This window comes from Copadichromis virginalis, linkage group LG15 (assembly GCF_057382275.1).
Source record: "Copadichromis virginalis isolate Kocher_CV1m ecotype Utaka linkage group LG15, C_Virginalis_male_GT1.1, whole genome shotgun sequence".
Taxonomy (NCBI): domain Eukaryota; kingdom Metazoa; phylum Chordata; class Actinopteri; order Cichliformes; family Cichlidae; genus Copadichromis; species Copadichromis virginalis.
In genome coordinates this window covers 23,981,160-23,997,342 of record NC_140632.1, presented here as the reverse complement: position 1 = coordinate 23,997,342, position 16,183 = coordinate 23,981,160, and the positions used below count along the sequence as shown (strand labels likewise).

The window sequence follows — 16,183 nt, the reverse complement described above, 5'->3', positions numbered from 1 at the left end:
TTAGTTCCTGTGTAACATAGGAAGTTTATATTGTGTTGATTTGTTGTGTGTTTTGCTTACAGTGAACTTACTAACACAAAAGGAACTCTTTAACTCCCCTAACTTTATTTGACACTTGATTAAATCTGGATTTGTGTAAGAGATCTGTTTGGTAGGATTATTATTATTACAGCAAACCATCAGTTTAAGAAATGTGTACAAATCCCAAATAGCAGACACACTTGGTTTGTAAAGGTTTGTAATGAGAAAAACTTGAATGCAAAATGAATGGACGAATCATTGTGAGCAGGGGGCGTCTTGTAGTTTCTGATTTTTTTTTATTTTTTTTTTTATTTTTTGTTAATTATGTGGCAAAACAAAACTGGCCAGTGAAGCCCTGCTGGGTGTTTAAATGTTCAGACAGTAACAGTGGATCTCGTCTCCAGTGAGGTGGGAGCGGAGCTGTAATGCAGGCAATCTTCCAAAAGGAGGCGCCGCTACATTAGAAACCAGAGTCAGTCAGGCAGTATTTAGCGTTTCTTACTGAGTGTGGCGGTTAATAGTCACAGATATGCTTTTAAAACTGTGGAATTTAAAATCCCAAGTGAACATTCAGATGTTGAGATTGTAACAGCTCAAAAGCAAGACGTATAATTTAAAACATGAATCATAAATAAAAGGGAAAAACAGATCAGTGGATGCTTTCAAATGAAGGGAATGAACTTGGTTCAGGAGCACCCTGAACCAAAGATACAAAAGTCTGGTGTGAGTGAAATGTGCGGTGTAGATGAGGAAGAAAGTGGTAATTAAATATATCTGCGTACAAGAGGAAATAGAATATTTAAAATCTGAGAAACAATGATTTCAAGGCTCCTGTGCAGCCTGTGTACTAAAGCAGTGCCTGAAAAAGGTTTTTTCATATTTTACATTTCATATGTTATGACTGTTTTGCAAAGTACTTTGTAAAAGTTATAATCCTGCTTAAGTCCAAAAGCTAAAGTTTTCACATCAATCATACTTAAAGAACCCAAAGTAAAAGTACTGATCAGACAGAATATTATTGCATCAATATTACTGTATATCACTTTAATGCTAAGGTTGGAAATGATTTTAATCACTTGTATACTGCTCGACAGTTTTAGCTATAATCTAACACATTTGTTTATTAGTTTATATATTCTGTAAAAAATAAAATCTCTGGGTGCCTCTGGAGTGACAGGTGCTGGTGTCATGGGCCGAATAAGATCAAGAGAAAAAATGACCAAATCACTGAAGGGGCTAAGCACATGGGGTTGGAATTCAAAGGTGCAGCACAGCGACTCAAATTATAGGACTACAGCTGCCTATGCTGGCACCATAGACTGTATATAATAGATGGACGTGGTGTCACCGGCTGGTTTTTGGCCCTGCATTTTGAAGCCTAAAGATGGGTGTTTTAGCCACTGCTGTGCTGCATTCAATACAACCAGAAGTTGGCTTGTATCAATAAGAAGGTGCTAATGTGCTTCACAAAGCTGTACAGGTGCTGCACACAGACACAGATAGTCGCTAATTAGTGCGAAATAACAGTTTAATAAAACTCCGCAGGTCATAATATTAATCAGACAGCTGCAATAAAAATGCGCAGACATAGAGAGACTCCACTACGGTGGCTGCTTTTACATGCTCATTTACTGAGTGAAGGACAACCAGGCGACTGCAGCTACACGTGCCTGTGTCAGCTCACCTGCCAGTCAAAGCAACCACTGCAGTACCCACCAGGTTCCGATCAAATAAATAAAGAAAACTTTATACACTTTTTGTGAAAGGGGAACAATCTACAGAGGTCAGTTCTGTAAACACGTTTACTTCAGCTGTAAATTGGTGTTTTAATGAGGGAGTCTGTGAGGAATTACTCGTTTTTAGAGGCAACCTCAAGTGGGCATCAGGGGAACTGCAGGTTTTGTTAACTAGATGCTGGTTTAGTTTTGCAGGAGGATGACAGTTGGTACCAAACAACCTGTTCTTTGTTTTGTGTTTAATTACATTAATGGACTGATTTTGTGGAACCGCAGTCTAGCACTGCTGTGCACTTTGTGACTCGATGGGAATTTGACCTGCTGTGTTCAGTCACCCGTTTGGACTGCGTACATTACAGGTGGGTTTAATTTTGCAGTTGAATCAATGATCATAAATAAAAGTAAAAAAAAAATTACAAGTTGTAATGAGCCTAGTTTTGTTGTTGTTGTTTATTTCTGGACTTTAAAAAAAAAAAATTTGTGGTGCCTTATTATGTTATTATTTATCTGTCAGTTCTGTTTAACATGCACACACAGAGTGGCTTTGAACAAACTCTTTCCAGTGACGTCAGTTCGTTGTGTTGTGTCGTCCTTTAAGCAGATCCTTTGGCAGCTGCTGTCCTCTGAGTCTGTGGGGAAATAAACAGCTCAAGATGAGTTCAATGTCAACATGTGGACATGGGAGAAAAGAAAACCAGCTTTCAGAGCCCTTCAGGAACTCTCGTATTTCTGATGACAGCCTGCAAGCAGGAAATGAGGAGAAGGAAGAGGACAAGGAGGAGGTGGTGGTGGTTCAAATCTCTTCAGATCGCTGCAGGCTGCAGTCGGAGGGTTGGATGGTGGAGCAGTGAGACGTTGTGGACGGCAGCTGATGGGTGAGTTTGATACAGATTTAACCTGAAGGTGACTCTGAAGAAGAGAAAAGGGATTTATGTGAGATTTGGAGGAGATTTCATCTTTTCTGGAGTGTTTTATTGAAGAAAAGCTGCATTGTTGGTGCTTGACTATCTTTTAAAATGTGACACGGTGTAGCTATACCAGCAGCAAGTAAAGTGAACACAAAATAAGACGCCGAGGTGCTTTTAAACTAAAATGAGCTGATCTGTGTGCTACAGCCTCTTTAAACTGTTGTTGTGCATTAATAACACTTTCAATAAATATTAAAATATTAAAAAACAACTGTTAGTATGCATACACCTATAAAAGAATCCAGAGTAGACCGGAGATTATGCAGGGTAAAGGCAAGAATTATATTTGATAAAAAAAACAACATGAAACATAAGGAGCATGTTCTTCACTTCTTCACTGTTGATGAGAAATTCCCAAAGATGAGCTTTTTTTAAAGTAAGTTTATGAATTTATCACTCAGTGTTTGCAGAAACGTGTCTGAGCTTTAGTCTGCTGCAGTCAGTCAAATTAAACTCCTTCCTTCCTCATTTATCTAACCAGGAAAGCTGCAGGTGAAATGAAGAGCGCGTGCTAATGATGGGCAACAAGAACAATAAATATAAGGTTTAAAAAAATGCCTCTGACTGATAATAGATGTGCACAAACAGTGAGGACAAAGTGAGAGTCTAGACCCCAGTGAATGCATTTAAATGACTGTTACAGGACTGTCAGAGGAACATAAACGAAGTATTAAGAGGACAAACTGGTTCATTCAGCAGTGATTTAAATTCTCAAATAAATCATTTTTGCTGCCAACTTGCGAAAAGCTTTTTTGTCCTATTAACACCCAGAAATCTCCTCAAATGGAGCCAGAAAGTTTTAAGGCTGAATTTTAAGCTATAAGAAGATTCTTTTAGTACAGCAGATGAGCAGAAACAAACAGGAAGTGCAGCGCTGCACTAACACCACAGATGAATCCTCAGCTGAGCTGCATGTAGAGTTAGCAAGAAGATCTGATCTATAATTGAAGAGTGGATTTAATCTGTGCACACAAACACACATCAGCCTCATCAGCCAGTAAAATCTCAGCATCATTTAATGCGTTAAACATTCAGTCATTTAAATTAATCTAATCTACGTGTTTAGTATAAAAAAGCTGGAGATTGAGACAGAAGATCAGAAACAAATTACAAATTTGTCGTTTTTTCGGAGATAAACTTTAATAAAACGTGTATTGTTATGGATTTATTTTCCAAGTAGATATCACATAAAGAAGCTTAAAAATGTTTGTTTTATTTCCATATTTTATAAGCGAATTAAACTAAAATATACTAAAAGTTTTAAATTAACGTTAACAACATGTATTAATGCCATGGATGACGTAATAAATGTAATCATTATTCTGGTTAAATAATCTTCAGTCATTTGTTTAATGTTTATCATTTAAATAACAGTTAAAATCTGATTTATGTTTAATCAGGAAAAACTAACACGGTCACACATTTAACGTCGTTTAACGGAGACGTTTATTTTGAGAACAGGGTTTATAACTTTCTTAAAATAATAATAAGATGTTTCCTGCGAAGCCTTTAAACCTGCTCCCGCTTTACACCCGAGCGGCTCGGTCACACCTCTCCCCCCGTGTTGCAGAGCAGAGCTACGGGGAGGTGAATCAGCTCGGCGGGGTGTTCGTGAACGGCCGCCCGCTGCCGAACCCGGTGCGCCTGCGGATCGTGGAGTTGGCGCAGCTCGGTATGCGGCCCTGCGACATCAGCCGCCAGCTGCGGGTCTCTCACGGCTGCGTTTCCAAGATCCTGGCTCGCTACAACGAGACCGGCTCCATCCTGCCGGGGGCCATCGGCGGCAGCAAGCCTCGGGTCACCACCCCCGCCGTGGTGAAGAGCATCCGGGACTACAAGCAGGGAGACCCGGGCATCTTCGCCTGGGAGATCCGGGACCGGCTGCTGTCCGACGGGGTGTGCGATAAGTACAACGTGCCCTCCGTCAGCTCCATCAGCCGCATCCTCAGGAATAAAATCGGGACTCTTTCTCAGCCGCGACCGTGCGACGGCATCAAGGCCCCGCTGCAGTACGGCCCTGTTTACCCGTACCCATCCTACAGCGGGCCCGGGGCCCCCTCCGGGACCAGAACCGGCAGCGGCACCGCGGGACACATCGGCCTGCCCCGGAGCTGGCACAACTTCCTGGGCATCAGGGCCTTCATGGAGCCGGGAGGTTGGTGGAGAGTCTTTATATTTCACACTTAACACTCAGTATAAAAATGTTAAAAATCGGGTTTATGCATTAAAACATTAAAATTTTGTTTAAAAGATGTGCTGGTTTATTCAAATAAATCAAACCAATTATTCTACTTATATCTTTAATACAGTAAAATTAATTATTTAAAAATTGATAAGGTTTGATTTTACATGATGAAAATTATTAAAATTTACCTTTTTAAATAATCTTATAATAATAATAATACGTTTGATTAGTATAATAATTAGCCTTCTGTTAATTTAAACCTTAAAAGTTTGAATCTAAACCTTAAAGTTCTCCCGACTTTAAATGAAAACATAACTTTAGTCCACTGTAGATTAAAATGAGTTTTACCATGGGGAAAATGAAATGAATTAACAAATAAAATGTCTTTAATGGGTGGGTGAGTGAATCAGCAGATTATTATTGTTATTACAAATAAGAAAAATGGGTTTATTTATTTCCTCACTGGATAATTCTTGTTCATTTAAATTGTCAACGTGAAACTGTGAAATATTCATTTCCAAAATCATCTTGTCTCTGAGAGTACATCTCAACAGATGAGAGGCACAGATTATAAGTTATTCATACACTGTGACCTCAGTGACCTTTTGATAAACTAACAAAGTCTAAAGACCATCATTCACTGCAATCTAATCGTGCTGTCGTGTTGTTCCTGATTCACATGTTAAATATTAAACACTCGTATTTCTGGTTAAAAGTATCTGGTTTGGAATCAGCTGAATATAGATGAGGTGATATTTTTGTATTTTGTCAACAGTTACTGTCGAAGTTTGAGTTCAAGCGAACGATGGTTCAGTGGTTGACGCTGTCCCCTCACAGCAAGCCCAGGTCTGGTGTTTGAATTCAGTAGACTGGCCTTTCTGTGGCAAACTGTGATGTTTGTAGGCCGTGTGTTTGTTTTCTCTGGGCACTCGAGCTTTAGGGTTAACTGGTGATTCTACGTTGGCCGTAGGTGTGAACGTGAGCGTGATGGTTGTTTGCCTACCTGTCCGAGGCATAATCAGCCTGAAGTGGATGAGCACTTAAGAAATGACTAAATATAAAGATTTATTAAATAAAAAATAAACTATAATAAGTCTGTGAGCAGCTCATCGTCCTCCACATCTGATCTAGATCATTAATCTTCTTCAGCTCTGCTTTATTTTTCCTCACAGAAGCGTCTCGATCCACAAAGCTCCTCTGTAACAGCACCCGCTCTGATTTATCTGGAAACGAATCAAAAATTACAGAATATTATTTACTGAGAGCTGTTTTCTACACATGTGTAGTTAAGGAAACAGATCCCAGTAAAAACTTTTGATTAACTTTCTGACAGCGCTCATGGACGGGTGCTAAACTATGTGTAGCATATCCGACTTCATCCATCACTGACACTGGTCTTTGCACACTCCACCAACCTCATTAAATATGAGCCGGTGTTCAGTGAAAATGAAAACACTTCCTGTTTGTTCACAGTTCAAGACGTAATTATCAGCAGACACACGGACATTAAGCCAAGTAAATATTAGTTATATGAAGGCATATATGAAGATTTGAGTGCAACATGTTGTGGATGAGTTTCAGGTTAACGTCACTTTTATCTGTCAGGTTAACTCCTCAGTATTACTATCTAAAGATGTGGCTTTAGATGGGGCCACCGTGGCTCAGGGGGATGGGAAGCGCATCTGTAACTGGAAGGTTGCCGGTTTGATCCCCAGGCTCTCTGTCCTGGTCGTTGTGTCCTTGGGCAAGACACTTTACCCTACCTACTGGTGTTGGCCAGATGGCGTGATATGGCAGCCTCGCCTCTGTCAGTCTGCCCCAGGGCAGCTGTAGCTTGCTTCAACCAGTGAGAGTGAATGAATAGTGCCTTGAAAAGCACTTTATAAATCCAATCCATTATTATTAAGATGTGCAGCACGTACTGATTCAACACATGCGAGGCCCCGGAGATCATTTTGATATTTATTTATTCATTCAGTACTCACATATTATACAGACTGAACCCCCCCCCCTCCCCCAAACAATTCATATAAGATCCATGCCTATTTTATAAATAATGACTGAACAGGCTCAGACTGAAGCCACGGTTCCCTGCCAAACAAACTAGCAACAATATTCTCACATGTAACCCTCAAAAATACAGTTTTGATGTGTATTCAGTTACGTCTGTGGTCCTTCTGTCTTAACCTTTGGATCGTGAGGCTTCATGCTTTCACATTATTTCTCTGAATGATTTTAAATCGGTGCCATTTAAAACAAACAAACAAACATTCGCAGTACGTTCACTCAGGGTGCGTCTAAACAATGTGATGCTCCTCAACAATCAAACTGTCGTCCTAAGTAAATCCATCCTGTCGAATTCTGCGCAGCGCACATTTATCTTTAAAGCAACAAACTATTATACATTTAAATGTTTGCCTTACCACACCTAACACTGGACAAACAGAATGCAGTAAAAACTAAATTATTCCTTATTTTATTTTCTCCCTCCATCATGTGATTAGAGAAACACAAACTGACAAAAAGCCAGCCACTCTACGTCAGCAATGTCTGCATGCAAACCAGATCCAGGAGATATTACCAGAGAGTGGAGTCTGGAGTGCACGGAGGTTTCTGAGAGCGCTCGTCTGTTGGTTTAGTGTGCGTGTGATCCAGACAGTTTCCATGTTGCTGCGCAGGGCTCTGCAGGGTCAGACCATCTGCTGCAGCTCTTGTTGTTCTTCTGGAGGATGACGGTACTTCTTTATGACTCTGCCTGGATGTTTGGGCTTGTTGCTCTCCTGCAGAGTTTGAAGTTATTGTTTTTGGGTGAAAGGTACCACAGAAAAATGTTTTTAGCTGCTGAAGTTCTGCAGCCACAGAGGAATGAACTGCCTCAAATCCATCAGAGACGCTGTTAACCAAAGCGTTTGTCTGTACAGCACCTTTTCCCGCACCTTTTTCTTTTAAATTTTATATTTTTTCCCCACAGTTTCTTTTTATTTTGTTTCTGTTTCAGTAATATTTATCCTGTGCATTCCTGGTGTTGCTCCAAAATTAAATAATGTGGAAATTAGAAAAATATTAACTGAAGCATTTTGTCGTGCATAAGAGTTTTGGTTAACAATTACAAAAAAGCCTTCGACTGCTGTCCTTCAACAAACCCTAATATGTGTTATTATTGCTAATCTTAACCTGAAGCAGGCCAGAAGTGGCTCCACTTCTTGTCTTCTTATTCCATCTTAAACTTTTTAATTCTATTATGTTTTTATTTACTTCTTAAATTTACTCTGAGTGGACTAATTTAATCTTATTTTTTGATATGAGCCACTTTGCTTGTGCTTTCTCAAATATCCTTTGCCGGGCGGTTACCTATCACGTACTTTCAAAAACATTGACCTACATCAATATTTAATGTGTTGTTCCTCTAACAAGTTTATGAAATTTGATTTAATAGGTTTTGCACAAACGACTTTACTCTAGTCTGATGAACCAACAGATAACTGTTAGAACATCGGTTCTCAAGTTGTCCCACTGATCTCTGCTGAATCAGTTTGCAATGAAAAACATTAAGACTGTATAATTTTTTTATGAGCTATATCATTTTACATGTTTTTTTAAAGGTGTGCCTGGATCTGATGGACATCCAGCCAAAATGGAGGAATGGACCAGCGTTCCCAGCATGACCAGTATGAGCAGTAGATCGTTTCCGTCTGGAATCAATGGAGTCGAGAAACCCAACAACGAACTGGACATCAAATATCCACAGCAGGTAAGTAGCCTGAACATTACCTGCAAACAAAGTGGTTTTTTTGCACAAGGAACACTTTTAATTGCAGGAAGGTACAAATAAAATATGACTTTTATGTTTATTTTGGCAGTAAAACAGGAATAAATTCTGACTATGAAATTAAACTGGTCAACATGTCACAGGCTTTACATGAACTGGAAAATAAAAGTGTGATTTACAGCACACGAATGAATTTATTAAAGGCAGAATCCTTCTGTGTCTGAATTTTGCTTTACTTGCTGCTATTTTGCCATTTGCTTGTTCTGCTTTGATGATAGTTGTCAGTCCTGATTATGAGGAGAGCCCTGATTGGCTACAATCCACCAGCCCCTCTCATGTTTTCCAGTATTTCGGGGAAAGTAGAAACAGCTGTTAAACTGAGACTTAGAAATACTCCAGTGGAAGTTTTGAAGAAGGAGCCTAAATTCTTGGATTTTCTTAAAAGGTTGTCTCAAGTGTCTTTAGCTCATTAATTTCATCTTTGTGTTAACCTCTAACAGCTGCTGATGTGCACAGAGCTTATAGAACAGCTGTTGTAATGTGGACGAATCAAAAGGGAGTATTTTACTATTTACTTTGGAACGAAAGGGAAAACAAGGACATTTAGAGAAAGAGTTATTTCTCTAAAAAAAATTGAAATTCTTATTCATGTATTTTTTTTTTTTACTCTTTTTTTGTAAATTAGGAAGATTTTCTGACTGTGCAATTTAAAAAAATCAGAACTGGAAGATCTTCAAAGGTCCTCCAGAAATGTCATTGGTTAAAAAAAGTAAAGCTTTAAAGGTGTTTGTGATCAGGGAGATATGCAGGACTATTTTTTTTAAAATAAACGTACATTTCAGCCTAATGGCTTTTCAAAAAACGAGTAGACCAGACTCACTTATGAGAAAACCTTTTAATATTTATTAAAGGGCAAAATGAATGTTTAAGCCATCATCGAGGTAATTTGAGAAAAAATGTCAGTGACAATATTTTTAAAGTAAGACCAGATCCAAGCATCAGTCGACAACAATAGTTAGTTGATGCAAAGCGTTGGCATGTGAATCATCCTGAAAGATAATGGATTGATCGGAACAAGTGGGATTAAAACCTTCCCTTTTTTCCTTGTTTTCCTCAGTCTTCATCCGGCCTGCCGGGTTACCTCTCAGCTTGTGCATATTCTCCGCCGAACCAGTACTGTGTGTATGGAGGCCCTGCAACCAACTACATGAACTCTGGACACCACTGGCAGCCCCAGTCCTCCAGTCTGACTCCCAGTTTGAATTCCAGAATGACCCCCAGTCTGAGCCCTGGAATGACTCAGAGTCTGAGTCATCCCAGCTCAGCTGCACTACAGGAAGCTACAGATTTCCACTCCACGTCTTTCAAACTTTCACAGAGAGAAGGTGAGAGTGACTCAGACGTCGCCTTCGAGCCAGTTCTGTGTAGCACCACATCTGGTCCAGATGTTTTTACTGTTACTGATAAACTAGCAGACCCCCACTGCTGTGATGAAAAACAAGGGAATTTCTGAGACTAAATATTAATGACCTATTGGCTTTAATTTAAAGTGAAACCATTGTGCTTATTTCACTGTTTATGTTACACCGAGCCTTGTTCAAACCCCTCAGTTCATATGAAACAAGCTCTGATATCATACAGAGCTGAGAGTAGAAAAGAAAAGAAAAGCATAAAAAAATCATGTAGATAAGATAAAAGAGAACACATTAAAACCAAACAATATACCAATACAGTTTAAATGGGTACAGAGTCAAACAGTTTATAATCCCTAATTTAATTGACCACCAGGTAAAAGGCAGGGTATGCTCTAGAGAGGTCACCAGTCTGCCGCAGGGCTGCCAACCTTTTACTCTTACATTCACACATACAGGCAATTTTTAAAATCACCAGTTAATGTGATCTGCACATGTATTTGGACTGTGGGAGAAAGCCGAGGTACCCAGAGATAATCGATGCAACCATGGAAAAACCATGCAAACTTGTACTAATTCCAAAACAACAAAAACAGAAATCTTAACAAAATTGTTCAGTTGAATGGTCTCAGTGTCAGATCACCAGGCATTGGGGATATGTGGCAGTTAGCCATCATTGTGTTTTGCTCTGAAGAACAGTTTATGTTCATTTAGTACAAGTTATAGATCATTAGCTAATCATTAGCTCTATTAGTAAATTGTAAAAATAAGTGGACCTAGAACCAAACCTTGTGGGACGCTTTCCGTTATCGTTAACTGTTGCTGGTCAGACAAGTAATTCCTGAACAGTAACCGGCGCCATTTTAAAAGCTTGACACGCAAACCACGATCATCTGTGTGGCCCAAAAATCTGGCAGCCTGGTGTTTTTCTTATCCAAGCCTTTATCCAGAACCCAAGTAACAGCAAAACAATGCAGTGCATACACGACTTCATCTGGATTTATGAAACACATGCCACAGAGCATGCGTTTTACGTATAAGAGACGCTATACTCTTAGACAAACTGGCTAATTTGGAAATTGGCCTTTAGTTATTCCTTCTTTCCTAACTTAATTTAGGGCAATAATATGAATAGTTTCCCGAAGTGTGCTGTATTTTTTTGCCCCGCAGATTCCCAATTACTCTGCCAGCCCACTGTTGATATTCAGTAGTATTTCAGTTTTTTGTAGGATGGAAGCTAAAGAGAAAGTTGACTTTTGTGGCCTGGCTGAAAACTACAGATGTATAAAACGGTCTCTCTAAAAAGCCGCAGTGCTTCTATCCAGTGTTTTAAGCTATAAAAACATCTGAGAGAATTTATTTTCTGCTAAAAGCTGCATTTTCCTCCTCAACAACCACTAATGTGTATGCGTTTTTAAGAAACACAACAGTTTTGTTAAGATTAAAAAAGCCCCAAATTGCACAGAAGAAATAGCTCCTGGTTTTCACAGAATAAATAACATTTCATTTATAGTTAGTTGGCTGTCCTGTGCAAAAACTGACATAATCCACACATTTTCTGTGTAAACTGTTGTTAGCAGTACATTTCTAACAAAAACAGATTAAGTTTGATAAAAATGAATGAATTTCATAACTGTTTGCCTTTTTTCATCCTCAGGACTTGGCCTCAACAAATCTAGTAGGGAATAAAAACCCCAATAAAAAACACACAAAACATTAATGTACTGCAAAACCAAATGAAAATGAAACTCTGAAATTTTAAGGGCAGACGTCTGAAATAATGAAGCCAAATCTGATTTCCCACCAGCAGCGTCAAACCTTATTAAAACTGCTGAAAAACACGAAGCCCACAGAACCAGTTTCTGATAACCATCAACAAACAGATCATTCCTATTTATCCTTCGTTTAACCAAAAAATCCCTTTGAAGTTAGTTTTTTTAAAAGGAGGATCAGGCTGGGCGGCAGGTTTCAGTACAACACACTCAAAATGAATTTAAAAGCCCAGAGACGACCTTTAACGGAAGGTTGAATAAAATACTTACTTAAATACTTACTTAATACAGAGAACTCAGTCTTTCTTTCTGTAGCATCTCTGTCCATCAGTTGGAGATATACTCTTTCTCCTGTCTGTACACTCGTACCTAGAGTAAAGGTGTGTTTTGATCTGAGGTCTTGATTTTAATTAAGCCATTGAGCTATCTGTGAAGTTTCTTTAAAATGGCTTTCAAAATAGCAAAGAATAGAGAGGCGTGCGTGCAAGTCCATGCAAAAACTATAATTCACTTTTGCAGTTGGTGAAGTTCTTTGTCAATTAATGAGAGTTTTGTGGTATTTTATTGCTTTCAATGTCCTACTTATGACTTCTGATGCTGCCGAACTGATGATAACACTTCGTTTTATCATCACCAGAGTATTTACTCTGCCCAGCTTGTACAATGAAAACTGACATTAAGAAAAAACGTGTTTTGTAAGGGGTAAATTTTAAGAAGAACTGCACCAAAACAAACAAACAGGCCAAATATTGAACACACAAGTGTTAGATGTGCCCCGATTCAGGTCAAATTATATGTGGGATAATCACTTCTATGTCTGCTACTGTGTGGATGCTAAAGGCTGTTGTGACCTGTGCTTTCAGTGGTAGAAGGAGTATATTTATCTTGCACGTGGACTTCAATGCTAGCTCTGTTGTCATGACAGTAACACCAAGTTACCCATGTAAATTGATACAAAACTAGATTACGTACATGAAATAGATCATCTTTTTATCCGTGCCAACAAATGCCTTTATGATTAGATTTCTAATTCCCTTAGGGAGAACTCTCTGACCAACAAGTGTCTATTAAAAATCCTTCAAATAATTGGGTTTCAAAGGGCTTCCTGGACTGATGGGCCACAAATAAAGTCGGAATCCTCGTTAGGCTGATACGACTGTGTGCATAGTTGATTAGAGAAGAGCTGTTTAATCTCGATAAAATAAACTGAATGCCGGTAAAAGAGAAACATGGTCACGATGTTGCTAATGGGTTATTTCTTGTGTTTCCTTTGCAGAGGAAGGGAAACTTCCCCTGAACAAACACCATCACTCTGCTCACAGATTATCTTCAGCCTCGTGACGACGTGGAGGAAACGCAGTGGGACTGGAGCGATGTTTAAATAGGGTCATGTTTTAGAAGATTAGTGGCAAACTGAGCTGTGACTGTGCTGGAACTACAAACCAATCTGTCCGAATCGGGACTTTTATTTAGTGATGAAAAGGTGAAGGAAGAAAACACGAAACCGACCAGAGAAAGTCCTAAAAAAAAAAATGTTTTTAGCTTGAATAAAACGAATTTGTCTTCCATATAATTTGATGTTGTTGCCACAAAAGAGAATGTTTAAGCTGCATTTGAATTCTTGTAAAGTATTTTGGCAAAGCTGTATATATATTTTTCTATACATTTGCTTAATAAATATTTAATAATGCAACAAAAAATGCATCTGTGCTTATTTTAGCATTAGGAGGAAAATATTTTCAACATATTATATTAAAATGGATCAGATAAGAATCTTATCATTATAAAACTGTAGTTATTAATTAGTGTTATTATCCAAATTGTTTTGTCTTTTTTTAAATGCATTAAATGAGTTTGGCTCTCCTGTAATTGAAGTTTAATGACACTATTTATGGGTACATAACAGGTAGATTTTGTTGTTTACCTTAAGCACAGCATATATTTAAGAGTACTTGATAATAAGTCTGTTCTTTTCCTGGCTTTGTCTTAAATATGGAATGTAGCCTGAGGTTACTCCATGTCATTTAGTTCTGTATTTAACATCAATAATTAACGAAATCTTCGTCTGTCTGTTTGAACATAACCAAACATACCTTCGTCTGACCCACCTGAGACATACCTGGCGTGTCTGAGAGCCTGAGTAAATTCCACACTTTTTATTTTTCAGTTAAAAGTTGTCACCTGTGTAGAATTTTCTGGCTCTGGACGTTGGACGACCTTTTTTTTCTTCCTCTTGGTTGGTTTAGAAAAATAGCTTCACGGTGAAAGTTGTCCCGATGCATTTTATAGTTAATGGAAGTCTCTACAATAATTATTTCGTATTATCCTGCTAACAAAAGTGAACATTCTCAGTTAAACTTTTCAATGACCACATTATGGATTTATATTTCTGACACTGGGAAGCAGAGAGCTGACGTCTGAGAGCTGAGACATGCAACACAATAACATAGAATCTAATAGACATGAAGATCATAAACCCTTTTGTTTATGATTTTAAAACGAGATTTTGGTAATACTAGTCTGTGCACAACTGCAATATCCTTTTATCATTTTTAGCAGAACTGTATTTATGTGTATTTATAGTTTTATATTTGATATTTTTATTGTATTATGGCTATTAAACATGGCTGTCTCTTCACAAGTATTTACTGATCAAATGTTCTGTCATTCATATTTCATTTAAAAGATATATATTTAAATGAAATAAAAGATACAAAAACACATACATGTGATTTGACTGCAGTGTAAGGAAAGGTCTGACTGAACCACGAGCACACGCTGAAACGGCAGCAGCAGTGCTGCGGTTCTTTCTACGTACTGTGACCAGTTCTGAGATAACATCAGTGTCTCGGCCATGCATGCATGCACAGGCATGTTTCTATGTCTGTGCTCAGTGACACTAACCGAGCGCCACAATAAAACGTGCATAAACCAAAAAATATAAGAAATAACTCTAATATATAAAAAATTGTATTATTTCTTATATTTTGTAACTTTGTAATATATTGTTTTATTTAACCATGAGGATTTTTTTTTCAGAAACTCTCAAAAATCAAGCAGATGGAGAATCATTTACTGAAGTTTTCTGTACTTTACTTATTACTTTGAAGTGTTATTTGCTAAAATGATTAATCTGAGATTAAAAAGAGTTTTACTGTGGAAATAAACTATGGCACACACAAAGCACCGTCGTCTAACTGGAGGTATTTATTGGGGAATTGAGACTTTCTCCTTTCCAATGCTTCTAAAAACCTTATGAAAATAAAATAAAATGATGACTCGCCGTCATGAATAGGTGCCACATGCACATTTAAAGAGGATGCCACCAAAACAAAAGAGGACAGAAATCGTGCCTCTGTGCATGTTGACTCAGCAGGGAGAACATGAAATGAGAAAAGTAAAGGAGAGTAAATATTTGAAAGCAATAAAGAATGCCTGGGACTCTCAGTGTATTATGTTTCATTCTATTTTGCATTCTCACCTGCTGCCTGAATTTTGTCGTTTTCCTCCATAAATTGATGCAAAAAGGGAAATGATAGAGAAAGTTGGAATGTTTGATGCTCAGAATTAATGGAAGCGTTTTTTCTTTATTCTTTTTTTAAACATGTGTGTCAGAGGAAAGGTGCAAATGGTGGGAAGTAATGTCCTACTGTCAGATGCTGCCGTGTTTGTTGTGTGTCATGTTTAGGTGTGTGTATGTAACTCACTGACCAACATGTAAGGATCCAGAGGCTCCTGAACACTAAATTGTAATGAAATTACAATGGGTGATTTTTATGCACCTCAGCTATCAGTGAAACTCGATTTCTCATGTTTCATTTGCTTGACTCACAAAAAAAAACAAAAAACAAAACATTACTGATCTTTAACTGGTTCTAAAATTCTTTTTTGTTGAAAAAGCACAAACCTCCTAAATCAGGAAAGAAGTCCAGTTTCATTCTCGTGAGTTGCTGCTGCAGTCAGGAGAAGCTTCCTGCAGGTAAACAACAAAAAAAAGTAAGATGATCCATCAGCAAACAGCTCAAAGTAAACAGAGGCTGCCCATTAATACCTGAACAATCTGAGTCCCTCTGAGACCCAGGCTGACAGAGCAAACAGCGGCTCATTGTTTAAAACTCTTTAGGAAGCCTTTGAGTCATTTAGGAAGCAACTTGAGTCCCACTTGTCTTTTCCATTATCTGCTTTGAGCTGCTCATTGAGTCTGCAGCTTTCTGTCTGTGCAGGTGGGGCTGCTCACGATTTGTGTCTTCTCACACAGAAAACCAAAGCGTATAAAAAAAATAGAGAAAAAAAGTAATTATGAAATGAAAATTATGTCCA

The 16,183-nt window shown here is 38.3% G+C and overlaps 1 protein-coding gene across 2 annotated transcripts; it reads left to right on the top strand.

Moving 5' to 3' along the window:
- Positions 1–2,542: 2,542 nt before the first annotated feature.
- On the top strand, positions 2,543–13,643 carry pax1b (paired box 1b). 2 transcript variants are annotated; one of them, XM_085432624.1, is made up of 5 exons: positions 2,543–2,632; positions 4,301–4,880; positions 8,513–8,661; positions 9,797–10,064; positions 13,140–13,643. In XM_085432624.1, exons 2-5 carry the CDS (start codon positions 4,400–4,402, stop codon positions 13,202–13,204), a joined length of 963 nt encoding a protein of 320 aa, XP_085288750.1. In that variant the 5' UTR covers positions 2,543–2,632; positions 4,301–4,399; the 3' UTR covers positions 13,205–13,643. The 2 variants fall into 2 exon arrangements, with proteins under 2 accessions (XP_085288750.1, XP_085288749.1); XM_085432623.1 differs by having other exon boundaries at positions 4,296–4,880.
- The last annotated feature ends 2,540 nt before the right edge of the window (positions 13,644–16,183 follow it).